The sequence below is a fragment of the Pagrus pagrus genome (genome assembly GCF_965226575.1).
Source record: "Pagrus pagrus genome assembly, chromosome: 23".
Classification (NCBI taxonomy): domain Eukaryota; kingdom Metazoa; phylum Chordata; class Actinopteri; order Spariformes; family Sparidae; genus Pagrus; species Pagrus pagrus.
In genome coordinates this window covers 23,498,937-23,518,668 of record NC_140205.1, presented here as the reverse complement: position 1 = coordinate 23,518,668, position 19,732 = coordinate 23,498,937, and the positions used below count along the sequence as shown (strand labels likewise).

Sequence of the window (19,732 nt, the reverse complement as noted above, 5' to 3'; positions counted from 1 at the left end):
GAAGAGATCATTGAACGTGAGACCATGCCTCCCTCCATGTGTAAAGCTGTCATTTCCCTATTGCCTAAAGTTGGAAAAGACCAGAGTCTAGCAGGAAATTATAGGCCATTAAGTCTTCTTAATAGTGACTACAAAATATTGGCAAAGATACTTGCCCTTCGTTTAGAAGGTGTAGTCCCATCCATAATACATGTAGACCAAGTTGGTTTTATTCCGGGCCGCCTAGCTGCTAATAATATGCGCAGGCTTTTTCATGTACTGCTGGGCGCTGACTCCCTCAATGAGCCTGTAATAGCTGCATCACTTGATGCAGAGAAGGCCTTTGACAGAATTGAATGGCCTTACCTTTTTTATTCTTTTGAGAAGTTTGGTTTTGGTCCAAGGTTTATCAGTTGGGTTAAGGCCCTTTATTGTAATCCAATTTCAGCTGTCAAAATTAATGGCCTCATTTCTGATTTTTTCCCCCTGAAACGTGGAGTGAGGCAGGGATGTCCGGTCAGCCCTCTTCTTTTTGTCATCTCCTTGGAACCCTTGGCCTCTGCAATCCGTGCTTGTTCAGACATACATGGTGTTAACTTATTTGACTATGATTATAAACTAAGCTTGTACGCTGATGATATATTACTGACACTGTGTAGACCAATGTTTTCCTTACCTGCTGTTTTAAACTTGGTTAATACCTTTGGAGGTTTTTCAGGGTACAAAATTAATTGGAAAAAAGTGAGGTGATACCTCTTAATTCTAACACATTCAAGTCTGATCTTTGGGGATGCACCGTTTCTGTGGCAGTTAAAAGGAATGAAATATTTAGGAATTATTATTAAAGCCCCAGTTACAGAAATATTTAGTTTGAATGGCCCATCTGTCCTGCGTACAGTAAAAGATGACCTTGAGAGATGGTCCAGCTTACCACTTTCTTTATGGGGCAGGGCTGAACTTTTGAAAATGAATGTTTTGCCTAGACTTACATATATAATTTCTTATATTCCTCTTAAATTCCCTGATTCTTGGTTTAAAGAAATACGTTACCTTTTCATCAAGTTTTTATGGTGTGACAATAAACCCAGAATCTCATACCAAAAGCTATGCATCCCCAGATCTAAAGGTGGACTAGGTGTTCCAGATTTATTTAATTACTATATCTCATTTAACGCAAGGTATCCTCTTTCATGGGCATACAAGGATCTCTATCAGGCAGGCAGCTGGGAACAGCTTGAGGAATCATTATTAGCTCAATATAAAGATTGATCCTTAGCTTCCTTATGGTACTACCCTAAACCTCCTGCTGCCTTGGATAATTGTATTATCAATTTCTCATGCTCCATTGCTAGAATTTTACATAAAAGGTTTAATATTAATAATGGACTATGTTTCCCCTCGTGCCCTATTTGGAATAATCCTGCGCTTATGTCTGGAAGAGGCACGCTCAGTAGTAATCAATTGATGACAAGTGGCATTAAAACAATTGGTCAGATTTATGACGGTAAGATTATACCCTATGAATTGATGAAGGAAAGATTTGGCCTATCAGATATGTTCTTTTTGACGTATGCTCAGTTATCTTCCATTTTGAAAAAAAAGCACATTGAGGGGGCAGAGCCCGTCTCTTGCCAAGAACAGGATGATGTTTTCGCGAGAGCTACTCGATCAAGACGTTCTGTCTCCTGTATTTATAAATTTTTGTCATCTGATTGTTATAAGTTGTATATCTCCACTCAGGCGGCATGGGAGGGTGACCTTAAATTATCTCTGTCAACTGCACAGTAGACCTTTATTTGGAATTCCGGCATACATTTGTCTAAATGTGTAAAATACAAGATGATTCAGTATAAAATTTTATGTAGAGCCTATATGACTCCTGTCAGACTTGCAAAGATGTCGGAAAATGTGGATGATTTGTGCTGGCATAATTGTGGCCTTCGTGGCTCATTATTTCATCTCTTATGGGAATGTCCAGCGGTCCAAATTCTATGGTCGGAGATGCATGCAATCATAACAGAGATCCTTGACGTCACCTTCACCCTGTCTCCCATGGTATGCATTTTGGGCTGTAAACCCGACAAAATAACTTGCCCCATTATCAATCGCCTATGGGTGCTGGGCTGCCTCACAGTTAAAAGGTTGATTCTTTGTAATTGGAAAGAGCGAAAGCCGGCCTGCTTCTCAAAGGAAGTATGGCTTGAGGAATACTTAGACCTCCTTAACATGGAAAGAGCAGCCGGTCTTCTGAAAGATTTCGATAGGGGTCTTGGTAGACAATGGGATATTATTAGGAGATATCTGAATTAGATTTTGTCCTTCCAACATCATATTCTACATCCATCTCTCGTTGAGTTTTTGTGATTCCCCGGACATTGTTTTGGAGTTTCATGTACCCCCCCTCCCCCCCCCCCCCAATTTTATTCTGTGTATGTTTTTGCCCTGTCTACGTACCTGTCGTGTGTTTGGTTTATGTCATGTCTTGTCTTGGGAAAAACTTTGAATAAAAAAAAAAAGAAATGTTTATAATCATGCATGACAAACGTATAACAAGGTTTATAAAGTATTATTATAAGTGGTGGACATAATGTATTATAAATTCAGCTTTCATAATGCTAATCTGGGATCATCAATTCAGATTTGTGAATATGGCAAAAAAAAAAAAAAAAAAATCTCACAATGCTGCAAACAAAAGAACTAAAGCCCCGTTAATTCTGGATGATGAATTTGGGGTGATAGAAAAAAGAAATGTTAAAGTAATGTTTTGTTTTGTGTGTGTTTTAACTCACAGGCCATGCTCATCAGCATGCAAGATGTGAGACGCATCATAAGTAAAAAATGCAACAATGAAAGCTACACCAAGCAAGCCACTTTGTTTCCATTTAGTTGGTTGGATTTGTGGTTCCTCTGCCTCAGGTTGCCCAGTTAACAGGGCAAAAATTGTAGACAAGTACAACCTGTTTGTTGGCAGCCAGGGACTGATTTCAGAGAGGTTCTTGCACGACACAAATTAATAATAACTGGGATGTCGATTTAAGTTGTCATTGCTCTGCTATATCTTTGCATTCAGTACAATATTTGTTTGAAAATGTTCATTAATAAAGAAGACAAGTATGTTCCTAATCCTGAGTATGTCTTATGAATTTTTATATGTGTAGTCCACTGGTAGTGTACATATGAGTTAACTTCAAGTCCACTTACAGTACAATTAAAGGTATATTTATAAAAAAAATAATACCTAAATACTAACCTAGTAGTATACTTTAAAGTGCAAAAATAATATATAAATAGTAAACTATAAGTATGGTGTTAAGTTCACTTAAAGAAAACTTACAAGTATACTTGCAGTATAAAACTATTACACTAGTAGTTTACTGACAGTATACTTAACAGTGTACTTTCATAAACTTTTTTGGCGTTTCTTTCACTCACTTTGCTGACATGAAGTTGGGACTTTGGGGGAACTTCGGGACCTCTGACGGTGTCGTGAGTTACTACAGAGACTTGGTTTTTTAACAGGAAGGGATAGGTCACCAAGGCTGGACTGCCAGCTTCAACTCTTTGAGATTAAGTTTTATAATAACCCAATTTGTGATTTAATCAATGGATATATTTGGTAATGATTGATAGTAAATGAAATAAGAATTGAGCTGTATGCCTTGTCCTTGCTAAAATGGCAATAAACCTTCAAACTGCAGTTAAGGTAGAAGTTGTGGATTTTTGCTATATATTGGTTTGGACCCTTGTTAACCACTGCTGACTCCTTGAAGGGATGGTGGTTCATTTTATTTTTAGCTTGATTTGATCATAAGTTAACATTGTCTATCTTTCTTCTGTTGTAGGCAGACCAACCTTTTCATTTTGAGGAAGTTTGCTTTTTGTGTACTTCTTGTTTTAAAATGGTAATAAATCAAGTATATTTTGCTCTAACATTCTGTTTTCCTCTTCTTTTACCCCAGTTATAATTTAATTTGTAACTGCCCCCATTCCCAAGTGTTTAAAACCACTCTTCAGTTCGGCACTCACACTATTTTGCGTTTTTTGCTTTAAGTTCCTGGTTGGAGGTAGGCATTTCAGGCCGCTGATATACCACAATAAAAGATAAAAAAATATATATAAATAAATACAAATTTAAAAACAGGCAGCTTTAAGAGACTATAATAACATAAAATCACCTAATCATATAATTATAATAATATAATATAATTCACAAATTATAAGTCTTCATGACTATCTGCTGACTCATCAGGAGCATGGCCAAACGTTGTCAGGAGTACTTACAGGCACACAGGGGCACACTACCGAGTCATATTATAAGTTGCAGTGACCAAATTCGCGCAAGTTGGATCAGCCTGCGATTAAAACTTTTTACTTTGATTTTCAGTGTGATTTTCAGTCCAGCCCTCAATGGGTTGATAATTTTGGTTTCCATTGACCATTAGTACATAATTTTCTTCTCAACAAATTATACAGTGTACATCAGTTAAGATTTTGAATTTGAATAATTCATTCATCAATATATGATGTGTGTTGAAAGTGTTCCCTTAATTTTTTTAAGCTTGAGAGGATTTTCTTTGATTCTGAGAAAATGAAGTTTTTTGTCTATTGGATTGAGTTGTGTTAGAATATAAAAAATTCTGTTGAATTTTGATTGAATGATTGATTTTAATTGCATATATTCCAGAAACGGTGTATTCCCAACGCCGAACTGTTAAACTGTCGTAAATTTGCAAAATTATTTCCTATGTTGGGATCCTCACCACATGGTTCTAACAATAGAGCGGCCTGCATGTTGGGCTTTGGTCTACATGCAGCCACCTTGCACTACCAAATCCTGGTAAACAAAGAAAACAGCACCAACCCTAGTGTCCAGTAGGTAGTGCCTTGCTGCTACAGCCGCCCCAGGTTTGAGAACCCCCTTCTCCCATTGTCTGTACCTGAACGCATCATCAGTTCCATGCAAAACAGCCAGATGCACATTGAATCTTACAAACAGCTGCACGCCCCAGCTCACTGCAGTCCCATCGTAACGTGTTGCTGGGAGCATCAGCTTTCATCTGTGCAGCTGTTACTCAAAGGGAGCAACCCAACATTTAGATCTTACCTTTGCCTAGGCCACAGTCTTTTACCTCGCTGGACGAACCAAGACTCGCCACCTGTTTCTAAGAAATACGTTCCGGATCCAGAGACGCTACACAACCCCGCCTCTCTCATCCCTGCAGAAGGAGGACGTCCCCTCAGAAAATGCCTGCTTTGCCCCGTTCTCTTCGCCCATGTCCACAATGCTGTTTCCTCCAAAAACAGCCACCGTCAGAGCCCACTCACAGGACACCAACCAATGTGCTGATTCAAGCCTCTCCACTCTGTGGAGCTAAGTGTTAGCTTTGCTGCAGTGAGAGCGTACAATAAGATGCATTCCTATCAAGGATCAGCCAAAGGTGATTTGAGCCTGAGTTTGTTCACCGGCCGCTGAGTGATCGAAGACTCGTCTTGTGTCTCCACAGCTGTTTCTCCACTAACCCACACAAATGCATACATTCAAGTAAATGCACACACATAGTCTCATGAGCGGCTTGTTGAAAACTAACTGTTAACGACCCCGCTATGTCATCAGACAGGTGTAGCACCTACACCAAATTCAGAACGTCAGAGTCTAGCTCTGTCCAAACCACACTGTGATTTCAGGCACGTTAGGTCGACAGACACATTGTTTGCTCAAGTCTCGCGCAGTCACACACATCATCTTCAAGATCTGAGGATGCTACTGAGTGAATGTGAAGTCTGTGGTGTTAAATCTGTAGGACGAATTAGTTAAAATTACGAGGCTTAGAAATTGGGTTTGTACAGAAAGGGAAAAGCCATAAGGGGGGCATCGAAATTGACTGCACCGCCACACCCACAAGGTATATCGGAGGCAAAAGCTTTTGACATGGTGTCATCATCAAGATCTGAGGATGATATTTAGTGAATGTGAAGCCTGTGGTGTTAAATCTGTAGGACAAGTTAAAAAAAGTACGAGGCATAGAAATGAAAAAAACATGGGAAAAGCCATAAGGGGGGCGTTAGGGGGCGTTACTGAGCTGTTGTGCCGCGCCTGAGGGCAGTTGTGGTATCGAATTAACGTACTCATGGGTTAGAAGCTACTTGCCAAATTGGGTGAGTCTGCGATCATCCTAAAGTCTCAAAAACGGCGTCGGAAAAATGAAAATCGCTGCACACCATTCAAGAAGACTTCCTGAAAATTCCGACAAAAATAATTCCTGCCTAAATCCTTGAGACCCATAAGTCCTGTAAATTTCACAACGATCCAAGAATGTTTTCACAGGGACAAAACAACGTTAGGTGGCGCTATGGAGCCCCCTGGCCACACCCACCCCCAATCATGTCGAATTATCAAAATTTACACCACGTGACGTATGCTCTGAGTTAGGTGAGTTTTGGGGTATGTTCAGGCCGCCAAATATGCGCTCGTTGTCGAGGGTGAAGAATAAATAAAGCTGCAAGCAGTGATGAACGGGCCCTCGCCCCACGTACGTCGGGCTGTGGCGCCGTCGGAGGCCGTGCACCCAGATGTATGCTCGCCCGTTGCCTGTGGAAATGTCCTGCCTAAATGGGATACGTGCCACACAAAACACAACAGTGACATCTTCAGTGACTTCCTGTGTCCAGTGGGTGGCGCTATTAATATGACACAGTATTGATGCATAGAAGGATTAAGGGTTAAAGCCTCAACATGTGTGAGCAATTTGGTGTAGATGGGAACTTGTATGTTGAAGTTGTAAGGACTTCCTGCTTATGCAAGGGATCGAAATTGACCACCCCCCGCCACGCCCATCAGGTGTAACGGAGACGAAAGCTTTTGACAACACATCATCTTCAAGGTCTGAGGATGATACTGAGTGAATGTGAAGTCTGTGGATGTTAAATCTGTAGGATGAGTTAGTTAAAGTACGAGGCACAGACATTGAGTCCGTACAGAATGGGAAAAGCCATAAGGGGGTCATCGAAATTGACCACACTGCCACACCCACCAGGAATAACGTAGGCAAAAGCTTTTCACAACTCTTCATCATCAAGGCATGAGGATGATACTTGGTGACTGGGAAGTCTGTGGTGGTAAATCTGTAGGCCAAGTTAAACAATGTACGAGGCTTAGAAATGGGTTCCTACAGAATGGGAACAGCCATAATGGGGGTTGCAAAGTTGAACACACTGCCACGCCCACTGGAAATAACGTAGGTGATAGCTTTTTACAACTTTTCATTATCAAGGTCTGAAGATGATATATAGTGAGTGTGAAGTCTGTGGCGTTAAATCTGTAGGACGAGTTAATTAAAGTACGAGGCACAGACATTGGGTCCGTACAGAATGGGAAAAGCCATAAGGGGGGCGTTAGGGGGCGCTACTGAGTTTTCGTGCTATGCATGAGGGCAGTTGTGGTATCCAAAACACGTACTCATGGGTAAGAAGCTACATGCCAAATTTGGTGAGTCTGCGAATATCCTAAAGTCCCGAAAACAGCATTGGAAAATTGAAAATCGCCGCACGCCATTCAACATGGCCGACTTCTTGTTGCGGCAAAAATTCCAACAAAAATAATTCCATGCTAAGTCCTTGAGACCCATAAGTCTCATTTTATTTCATGAGGATCCGAGAAAGTTTTTGGTCACATGACCCAACGTTAGGTGGCGCTATGGAGTCCCCTGGCCACACCCACCCCCAATCATGTTGAATTATCAAATTTTTCACCGCATGTGACGTATGTTCCAAGTTTGGTGAGTTTTGGGGCATGTTCAGGCCGCCAAATATGCGATCTTGGGGACAGACAAAAAATAAAAATTAAAATAATAATAATAATAATAATTAAAACTGCAAGCAGTGATGAACGGGCCCTCGCCCCCCCACGTACGTTGGGCTGTGGCGCCGTCAGAAGCCGCGCACTCAGATGTGTGCTTGCCCCTTGCCTGTGTATATGTCCTACCTAAATGGGACTTGTGTCACACAAAACACAACAGTGACACCTTCAGTGACTTCCTGTGTCCAGTGGGTGGCACTATAGATATGACGTAGTATTGATGCAGAGACGTATTTTGGTTGAGCCCCTCTACATGTGTGACCAATTTGATGCAGATGGGAAATTGTATGTTGAAGTTATAAGGACTTCCTGCGTGATAGCAAAGGATCAAAATTGACCACACGGCCACGCCCACCAGGCACAACGCAGGCTGTTGAAGGTATGAGGATGCTGCTGAGTGAATGTGAAGTCTGTGGTGTTAAATATGTAGGAAAAGATAGTGAAACTACAAGCCATAGAACTTGGGAACGTACAGAATGGGAAAAGCCATAAGGGGGTCATTGAAATAAACCGTATCACCATGCCCACCAGGAATAACGTAGGCAAAAGCTTAGCACAACTTTTCATCATCAAGGTATGAGGATGCTACTGAGCGAATGTGAAGTCTGTGGTGTAAAATCTGTAGGGCGAGTTAGTTAATGTACGACCCCTGGAAAGTATCCAAAGTATCGTAACCTGACTTAGAGGAAATGAACTTTAATTTAAATTCTCTTGTATTAAGTAACAAGGAAAATTTGTTTGGCCAGCGCTTGATTCTTCAGTTATTTTAGCTAAGAAGTTAAATTAGTTTATAAGTCAGAGCCTAAGAACCACCACTCAAAGCGACAAGAAGACCATCATCTTTATTAAGATCATCATCATTAATAAAGACATTGCAGTAACTGGTTGTTTCAGGAACCGTGCAAGCCATTTCCAACGAAAGAAAGACTTTGTGCCAAGCCAAACCGGCTCTGCCCCCAACACTCACGAGTGGTGCCATCCCGCTGGGCATTGGACCGAGATCGTCATCTGCTGGGTACTGGACGAGCTGTGCTCTTCCTCCGACATCGGATCGAGGTCGTCACCCACGGGGTACCGGACGAGCCGCGACATCCCTCCAGCTATTGGACCGAGACTGCCATCCCGCAGTTGAGCTGCAAAAAGAAAACGATGAAACCCGCAGCCTGCTTTCTCCACAACTCTTCAAATAAAGTAGGCTTACCATCACTCATCCTGCAAACTAAAAAAAATATTCTTGTAATATTTAAATGCTTTCACCATCCACACATATTTCACATAATCTCATTACTTTAGTCATTACAGACAGAACTTTCTGTTACCTGTTATTATTTGTTTAATTTGCCATTCCATTTATTTACTCTGAATTATTTAGTCAATAAACATATTTAACCGTATGTCGTTGTCTGTGCAGGTTTGCTTTAATGTGGAGAACCAATGGAACTGTTAAGTCACTGCTTCAGTTATGACATTGAATAAATTGATCTGAAATTGATTAGAATTGATCCAAATTAACCTTGTCCAGTCGAATTTGATTAAATCCCTCCAGATTAGTCAAAGAGATAAAAGAACGGAGGTGGTGCCCCATTTACAAGTGCTTAATTAATTGCAAGTAATTCATAAATTACATTTATTAGTAGTGTATCTCCTACACTGGTGATAGGACAATAAAATAGATGAGGTGCGGACTCACTTAGCAACTGGAAATCAGAGACTGCTTTGTGCAAATCTTCACCGAGATGTGGTTGATCCCCAACATCCCAGATCAAGCTATTGCACTGGATGGGTGGACCTTGTTCAGAGCCGACTAACCACAGGACTCCATTGAGAGGAGAGGAGGTGGGCTCTGTGTCAACATACAGTTGTGGTCAAAAGTTTACCTACACTTACAAAGAAAATGTATATCATGGAAGTCCTGAGTTCCAATGATTTATACAGCTCTCATTTTTCTGTTATGGAATGAGTAGAACACAAACTACTTTGTCACAAAAACATTCATGAAGTTTGCTTCAAATCTGAATTTATTATAGGTCTTCTGAAAATGTGACCAAATCTGCTGAGACAAAAAATATACATGCAACAAATTGAATAACCAATTTTGGTGATGTAGAAAGTTGCTTGAATCAAATTTTCTTTGTAGCATGGCCTCTTAACTTCTTCTGAGTGACTATGATTGATGACAGGTGGTGACTTTTCTGGGCCCATTTTAATAGGGCTTGTTTGACACACCCACTAGACTCAGCCACAAACACTACAACCGGGAAACTGTAAAAAGCTCAGCATTGATCTGAAAGAGCGCATTATTGATTTTAACAATTCAGGAAAGTCACTTGGAGACATTTCAAAGCAGTTACAGGTCCCTAGATTAACTATGCAAACAATTTTTTGTAAGTATGTCACTGCCATGATCAGGAAGAAAACGCTATCACCTGCTGCTGAGAGAAAATTGGTCAGGATGGTCAAGAGTCCAAAAACCACCAAAAGGCAAGTCTGCAATGAATAAGAAGCTGCTGGAAGACAGGTGAAAGTTTCCACAGTCAAGTGTGTTTTGCATCACCATGGTCTGAGAGGTTGCCATGCAAAAAAGAAGATGCTGTACCTTAAAGCTCAACGGAAGTTTGCTGCTGATCACATAGACACGAAAAAGCCTTCTGGAGGAAAACTCTGAGGTCAGATGAAGCAAAAATTTGCTGTTTGGCCACAATGACTGGCAGTATGTTTGGAGGCGAGAAGGTGAGACCTTTAACTCTAAGAACACCATACCTACCTACTGACGAGCATGATGGCGGACCAGATGTTTCTCCATTCAGAGGACGCCATAACCGCATCATTAAAGGTGCTGCAACGCGGGAGAAAAGGAGGGGGGATTTGATTTTGCATTAGCTGCAGTGTGCACCAACAACCACCAGTGGCACATGTGAGCACTCCAGACTATGGCGAACACATCAGGACCCTGAGCTTCTCTCCCCCCACTGGAACCAGACACACTGTTTTATTCCCTCATTGACTCATTGCGTATTGCTACATGTGTCGAAGTCCATTAATTAGCAGATTACTGTGTGTCAGAATCAAAATCCTTGTTGGATATTAGTTTGTTACTAAAGTTAGGGTTAGTTTATTGCACATAATGTGTAATCATGTATCGGCTACATGCCAAGCTGTTGCTTGGACTATATTTTGTGAGCCTACAAACTAGATCGGGGTGTTCTAAATAGTATAGGCTATAAACAGTAAACATCTAAAGTTATGCTCACTAATAACAAATAAGCAATTATAATGTAGCCTAATAAAGCTTAACAGTGCGACCACTAGAGCTGACGGCTGCAGCTGCTATCCAGCCCAGCATGCACACAGGGGTCTCTGTGAAAGCTCACCCCTCATTTCCAGGTAGAACAATTATTGTAAAACAGTTACAGTATGGCTATTTTCATCTTATCTCAAATGCAAATGGCAACAGACAATGAACAAGGCTCAAAATCAATATACAAATAAATAAATGCAGTAAATAACGAATCAATGGAAAACACTGAATTAAACTTTGTGTTAACTTATTGACAATTATTGACAAATAAATAAATAAATGCGGTAAATAATGAATCAATGGACAACACTGAATTAAACGCTGTGCAAGTGGCCTGTCCCTGACCCGCCATGCAGTGCGCCCACTCACAAAGCAGCCGCTGATGTGTTTTTTTTCCACAGTCGAATATTAATTTTCACAATCAAATCTCCGTTTTTTAAAAATATTCGAATACATATTCGAATTTAGAATATTCGTTGACAGCCCTACACTGGAGTGTGGACCTCAGGCGGGCTCACATACATTTTCTGGAACTGTCAGCGGTGTTCCTCTCCCTGAAACATTTCCTTCCGTCTCTCATGGGTCATCATGTCCTGATGAGGATGGACAATACGACAACGGTGGCGTACATCAACCGTCAGGGGGGGGGTTACGCTCCCGTCGGTTGTATATGCTGGCACTAGAGTTGGGCGGTATCCAAATTTTGATACTGTCAGACCTCCTCCCTATTTTACCAGGGTAGGCCTATACGGTATTACCGTGACTAATTAAAAATTATGACGTAAGGCTCAGACACATCACCAAACTGTTGGCTTGTGCCTACACCGTTCAGAAACTGAATACCAAACACTAATACTGAAACAATAACAACACAACATGCACAATATTAACAACTTTTATTAGCAACAAATAGCAGCTTATAAAAAAGTGCAAATACAACAGTCAAACAGAATTAAATTAACATAAACATCCAGAACAGTTTTCGCGCACACAAATCAATTAAATTAAATCCCAGCCCGAACAACTTTTAATAACAACAAAGAGCAGCACCTTTTCTGGCTTTAACAGGGCGCGTTGTGGACTGAAAACTTTACCTGCGGTGCTGGAAACCCGCTCCGATGGTGAGCTTGTGGCACAGACGCACAGGTACTTTCGGGCCACTCGCCTCTGATGCGCCTCCAGAGGTATCAGAGGCGCAGTATTGGCGACCCGAACCAGTGTGAACAGATAAGCCGGCGGCGCAGAGAAGCTAAACTAAACAGGTCCTTCACTCAACAAAATATCGAGAAATGTCCCACAAAGCAACGTTACAGGACCAAACAACAGTTACGTAGTAGGCTAACTGATCGTGTCTTTGGTAACTTATATGAGTCAAAAAAATGTGTCAGTCAGCCTGTCGGTCCAACCGACTCTTCGTCACATTTCTGCCCGAAAAACAGCGTCTGTCCCCGGCAAAGAACTTTAACTCACCAACTGTTTGTCGCGGTGATTTTTCAGTTTCACTCTCTCCCCACGAGTGAAATAGTCAGACAGCGTCCAGTTTACTGATGGCGATTATGTAATTATGTAATTTAGAGAAAAACGTAACTTTGTCACTTTCCAGGATGTTTGGTGGGTCAGGATCTCAATCACAACACATTATAACAGCATCCAAATGATTATAAACTGTCAGTGTGTAGGCTACATGTTTAGATTAACAGGTAAACACCGGGGAAACGCCTTGAAAAAAAACACACGTCACCATCAAGACGTGTACCATCACGCCTCTGTTGGAGCCGTGGCACCGGCTTTCTGTGTGAATTATACTCTGGTTCGTCTTTTATGCCGGAGCTGCTCGGCTCTGTGTGAACAACCAGCGGTGGAGAATTGGCGAACCGTGCTGCGGTGATAATGCGGCGACTCTGTGTGAAAAGGGTGTGCTGTGTTGTTGTTTCGGAGATGCGTCCTTATTGCACAATTTACAAATTGCCTCATCAGTATTTACCACCTCTCCCTTCTCGTTAGCATTTTTTTAATGACGGTATTGAAACTGAAACTCACGCAAATGGATCCTGTGGAGCTGCGGTCGTCTCCTCTCCCTGAGAGCGACGCACGTCCCGGGAGCCCTGAACACGGGCGCGGACCTGTTGTCCAGGGGCGCACCAGTATACGGGGAGTGGACTCTACACCCGGAGATTGTGGAACAGACATGGGCCTGTTATGGTCGGGCCACGGTGGATCTGTTTGCATCGAGAGAAAACGCGAAAAAAGCTTCTTTATGCGTTCCCTCCCCTGGCCTTGATACCCCCCACTCTGTCCAGAGTGAGGGAGCACGGCCACGCACTGATTTTGATAGCTCCAAATTGGCCTGCGATGCGCTGGTTGGCGGAGATATATCGGTTGCTGTGCGCTCAGCCCTGGCAGCTCCCGCTGCGCAGGGACCTGCTATCGCAGGGGGAGGGACGGTCTTCCACCCGCACCCAGAACGCATGGCGCTGTGGGCTTGGCCCCTGAGTGGCTCAATCTGTCAGCTGTGGGACTCTCACAACATGTGATTTCCACTATTCAAAGTGCTCGAGCCTCCTCCACTAGGTCTCTGTATGACTGTAAGTGGAGTGTGTTTGAGGGGTGGTGTCACAGAAACGGCCACATTCCCTTTCAGTGTCCAGTAGGAGTGATATTGTCATTCTTGCAGGACCTGATTGACAAACAAAAAGCCTTCTCCACGGTTAAGGTGTACTTGGCAGCTATCGGCGCCTGTCACGTGGGGTTTGGGAAGCAAACAGCGAGCCAGCACCCGCTGGTTTGCCGTTTTATGAAGGGAGCGCACAGGCTTCTCCCCATGTCCAGACCACTGGTACCACCATGGGATCTGGCTGTGGTTCTGGAGGGGCTTAAAGGACCTCCCTCTGAGCCACTGGAGGGAGCAGACTTGAAACACGTGTCTCTCAAGACAGTGTTGTTACTGGCTCTGGCTTCGGCTAAATGGGTTAGTGACATCCATGCGCTTTCGGTGCATCTGTCATGTGCTCAGCTCTTCCCGGGGGATGTAAGGATGATTTTGAAGCCCAACCCGGCTTTTGTGCCTAAGGTGGTGGGCTCATGTTCTCCTATTGACCTTTTGGCCTTTGCTGCTCATTCCTGTATCTAAAAAATGCTAAAATGCTTTCAAGACCAACAGACTGACAGAGGATGCCATAGCTACTGCCCTCCACTTAATCTACATGCACCTGGAGAATAAGAACAGCTACACCAGAATGATATTTGTTGACTTTAGCTCAGCATTTTCAATGTCACCCATGTAGCTGATTGAAAAACTTAACACTTAAGTGTTAAGTTTTAACTTAACACTTAACAGCCCAAAGGCTGTGTACTCAGCCCCCTCCTGTTCACACTGTACACTCATGACTGCACTCCTAGACATCAGGACAACTCTATTGTGAAATAGAGTGACACCACCATCATCAGCCACATTAAAAACAATGATGAGAGTTCATATCGGGAGGAAATCAACAATATTGTGGAGTGGTGCACAGAGAACGATCTACTGCTCAATGTTAACAAAACCAAGGAGCTGATTGTTGATTTTAGAAAAAGGAGGCAAAGGCACACACCCCTGTCTCAGTCATCAGTGGAGCTGAGGTGGAGCAGGTGAACAGTTATAGGTTCCTTGGAATTATCATCACAGAGAACCTATCATGGTCATCGCACATCACCACCCTGGTTAAAAAAAAACACAGAAAAGGCTCTACTTCCTACAGAAACTTAGGAAGGCTACATTTAACAGAAAGCATCCTGATTACACACTACACAATATTCTAAAAGACAAGACCCATCCAAACCAGTCTGTTCACCCTGCTTCCATCTGGCAAAAGATATAGAAGTATACGCTGCCTTCCCACGAGACTACGGAGCAGCTTCATTCTTTAGGCTGTGAGGCTCCACAATTCATCCTCAACACTACATTTTATAAAATGAAGAATCAGATGTACTAAATGTGATTCTTGAGTATAATAATAAATGCTGTATCAGGTTTACAGTTAAAGAGCTCAGAAGTTTTCACGTTGGAAATAAAGTTGAGTGGTAAAATAAATACATCACCTTTTCAATCAAAAACAATTTACATAATTAATAATTTTCTGCAGCACTCCTGCCTTATTTGCTTTTTCACTGTAATATATTTTGCCTGACACCCTGTCCTGACATACAGCGACGGGAGCGAGGAAAAGTGATTAGAATGTGTACTTTTCAATCAGCCTGTCCTGACGTGCCGCGAGCGATATCGCCCGTCCAGCGATGTCGCTCAACCCTGAAAAAATCGCTCGCTCTGTCTCTATCTGGACGACATTTCGCGGCGGTGTCCCGCCCCTAAACACTTCTTATTGGTTGAAAAGTACACGCTGCTTCCTGTTGACAAGCTTGTTAGCAGAGAGAGGAGAACAACTGACTGGCAAGCATGGATGAACCCAGACACACGCACCACAAGGATTTGAATCGGAAGGAGGCTGCATGGTCGGCAATTGCCCGAAAGCTGGGCGTTTCAAGTAAGTACTGTAAACTTTTATAAATCCATTTGCTATGCTAGCTATAGTTTTTCCCCATGGTTCCCTGTCCCGTAATATACAAATTATATATAATAATAAAAAATAGCGCCAGAAGTTTGTTTACGTCCCTCGATAATTTGATTGGTTTGGATTCTGACCAATAGAATATACTCGTGACAAAATCATCACGCTGCATAACAGGACACCTCCGTGCAAGTTTTCGTCGCCGTTTTGCTCGCTCGCTGTATGTCAGGACGCGCTGTAACCCCTCGATTCCACCAGATACGTGTCCGCTGCGTTACGGCTCCACCACGGCAGAGGGGCTGGTAGGTTTCATTCTAGTCTATGTGTTAACTTCCACCAGGTCCGCTGCGCTGCGTGTCTGCTCTGTCCCAGCTCCGGCAGTCCACAGCCCTCCAGAGCAGATACGCTGGACTTATATATCTGGCGGATGCCGGAGCACAATGCAGCAATTCAGCCGAATTCAGCACAGAGCAGAGAGGAAGTCAGACACGAAACAACAACATAACATCCGGTTAATTTTCAAAATAAAACACTCCGTGTTTGTCAAATACAAGGTCTTCTTCTAATCCTTCAGTCGAGAACACTTCGTGTTGTTGTGTTTATAACACATACGTATAACTGCGGTCGTGCATGATTATGTAATTATCGCAGGAATTCCTCAGTTACGTAACTCCAGCTGTTCGGCGGTGCTGTGCCATGGCGAACTCAAAATGCAGCTTGTGGCGGTTGCTGGACGATGAATGACGGAGCAAAACCGAACCGGAGCCGTAACGCAGCCAACATGCATCCAGTGGAATCTTTGGTCGAGTTAACAAAGCTAGTGGCACCTGTTATTTCTGACTGGGGTTCTTCTCAGGACTTTTTAAGTTATTTACTGTGGAATTCAGGTATTTCTTAGCCCAAATCAAGTGTTCTCGTTTCCTTCCTATTTACTGATGAATCCAAGTTAGAGATGTATGTAATTAACAGAAGGGTGTTTGTAAGGAGATGAACAGCAGAGAGAATGATACCACGTTGCTTCAAACCAACAGTGAAACGTGGTGGCAGGAATATTCAAGCTTGGGGCTGTTTTGCATACTCTGGAGTTGGACACCTGCACAGAATTGACTCCACCCTGACCAAGGAGAAGTACCACTTCATTCTTCAGAGACATGCTACACCCTCTGGTTTGCATCTTCCAGGATTCATACTGCAACAGGATAATCAGCCAAAACATACCTCAAAGCTTTTGCGAGAAATCCTTCAAGACTGACATTGACTTTCCCCCATGTCAGGTCAAGTACATGTTATCATAAAAGTCAATGGGGGAAAATACCAAATACTACGTTTTTTAAAGATTTAACTTTTCACTTATATTGCCAGGCGTATATTATCATTTGTAATGACAGAAATAGTATTCAATTCGAAACAAATGCAAAAAAGAAGTATTCTCACAAGTGGTCTGACTGTCCGACTTTGCTGTAAATAAAAGTGACTTGACTATAGTGCAGGCTACAGTTGTCAGTAAATAAAGGCTGCAGCTTCTCAAGACCAAGGAAGTCTCCAGTGAGTTGCTTCACTGCTGCTGGTAAAAGTGAAGGGGTTAGTCCTGAAGCAGAAACAACTTCAGCTCCGGAGGAAAACACACATCTCCCCTGTTCCCCTGACTATTATCCAGACTAGATGGTTTGAATACAGAGCAGGAAAAGGCTAATGCTGTGTTCACACCAAACACAATGCAAATTATTTGCGCGACTAGATTGCATACAAAGTCAATGATAAGACGGGCGGTGTTAGTGATGTCCAGACATTGCACATGAGAGCATAATAATCACTTACCGTGGCCTTTTACGGACACCCAGAGCTGTACAATAACATATCTACTCGTACTGAGACAGGACAAATAAGGAGCTGCCGTGGAGGGAAGTGAGCAAGAAGGTCAGGCTACCTGCTAAGTTATGGAAATACTGTATGTCAGCACAGCATAGCTCTGATCGATCCAAACTCCATTCAGGGAACAAGCGCTTTAAAAGTTGTTAGCCTGTCGTCTGGCAAACAGACCTGACGAAGCATGAATTCAGGCTTTTTAAAAGGCAAATCTCTTTGTTTTGGGCTCATACTGATGTGCCGCTCTTTTGAGGTTATTCTTATTGTGACGTGCGAGTAGACGTGATTAAAAATGAATAACCCCGTGATCAAACTCGCCAAGTAATGCAATGCAAATATTTTTATCGCCAATGTAGCACAACACACTCAAAGTAATTCCAATTTACCAATTTGTTCTTATATTTGGAAAAACAAAGCTGTGTAAATTCAGGCACAGTTCTGACAATATAAAACATCTGTGTGGGCACCATCAACAAATTAAAAGGCAGACTTTGTGTGGCCTGCCCTATACCAGGTCACCATGGTAGAGAGGAGGTTGTGTGGCCTGGGCACCAATGGGCAATGCCTTGGCCTGCTCAGTCGTCCTCCTTGATCCACACACTTTACACTATATAATTTGTATATACTGTGAATGCAAGTTGTAAATCGTGATTTTGTTGTATTGTTCTGTACATGCGACATCTATTGCATGTCTGTCCGTCCTGGGAGTGGGATCCCTCCTCTGTGGCTCTTCCTGAGGTTTCTTCAATCTTTTTTTCCTCCCCTAAAAGGTTTTTTTTTTTTCTCAATATGGCAAGTTTTCCTCACTCAAATCGAGGGTGTTATTCACTGTACAGATTGTAAAGCCCATTGAGGCAATATGATTGTGATTTTGGTCTTTATAAATAATATTGATTAGGTTTGATTTGATAAGACTGGTAATATGGAACAAAAAAGCAAATTGACAACATAAAGAATGCAAATACACCAATAATGCCAATTTGACATTTTATTTATCGCACTTAGGCCACTATCAGTTTCTTATGTTTTTTTTAAAATATGTCTGAATAACTGACAGTTGCACCATTACAAAGACAGTGGAAATGAAAGATGGGATTTAAGCCACCAGGTAAAGCATGTAAGAGCAAACAGTAAGGTGATTAGGACAAATTTGTTGTGTCAGGGTTGGGACAAGGGCTAGGAGAGGAAAATAACAGTTTTCCCAGGGGAAAAGAATCATTCCCAACAAAGACTTTAAAATTGCCAATAAGGTCCAAAATGACTGATCATTTGACCAGTTGATTAACATCACTGATGATACCCTCCATGTCTCCTGCAAACCCTCGGATACGGATTTACTCAGTTGGGAGGAAACACCACTGAAGCATGGTTTATGTTAAGGGTAAACTTTTTTCCCCTTTCAAATGTAACCTAGACCACCATGTTTCCCTAACCTTAAACTTTTTGTAAAAAAAAAAAAAAAAAGAAAAGAAAATAATTCATATCTCCACATATATCTTTCTTTGTAAGATCAGCAAAGACCAGCGTTGAAATCTAAGAATTTCAGGATACAAAAGGACAAAACCAAATTGATAAATATTATTTTGCTAACTCTAAATCACTAGTTTTTTGGCTCCCTGCTTGTGGCTTTGTGTGTTGAGGTTCTGGCTGGTCATTCAAACTGGATGTCTACAGCTTCAGGCCATAGGCAGCTCATGATAGGCAGGATACTGTCCAGTAACATGATGGTAGATCTGTATGAACAAGAACAAATTAAAAGAAACTTACTTGTATGCAGAGAAGTACGGTATGGAAAAGTACCGAGTGTGTTGAAACCCTACCTGCCTCTCGATGTCAGCCAACAAGCTGCTGGCTCCCAGGCGGAACAGGTGAGGGCAGAGCCACTCGTTACCCAGCTCCTCTTTGATCAGAGTGAACCACAAGAGAGATTCCTGAGCCGTCCGGATCCCTCCAGCTGGCTTAAAGCCGACCTATAGGGGAAACACATACACTGTCAACAGGAAACTTAAATTGTAAATTGGAATGAAAGTTTATCTTATTGTCTAATCTGTTTTATCTTATTTTTCTGGATTGCAGGTCTTTTGTACTTGATTGTAATGTGTATTGAGGTGAGATTCCTTCGATGCGACTGTGGGGGTTTTCTGAATCTCACCTGTACAATCTGCTTTTTCTTTTTTGGCTGGTTTG

General features: G+C 42.3%; 1 protein-coding gene across 1 annotated transcript in view; it reads right to left on the bottom strand.

Moving 5' to 3' along the window:
• Nucleotides 1–18,520: 18,520 nt before the first annotated feature.
• Nucleotides 18,521–19,732, bottom strand: part of dera (deoxyribose-phosphate aldolase (putative)) — a 59,548-nt gene continuing 58,336 nt past the window's right edge. The window contains exons 8-9 of the mRNA XM_084346237.1: nt 19,366–19,515; nt 18,521–19,278 (exon numbers count right to left, since the gene is read on the bottom strand). Of these exons, the coding sequence (XP_084202363.1) occupies nt 19,222–19,278; nt 19,366–19,515 (207 nt within the window). The 3' untranslated portion in view covers nt 18,521–19,221. The remainder of the gene's footprint in view (nt 19,279–19,365; nt 19,516–19,732) is intronic.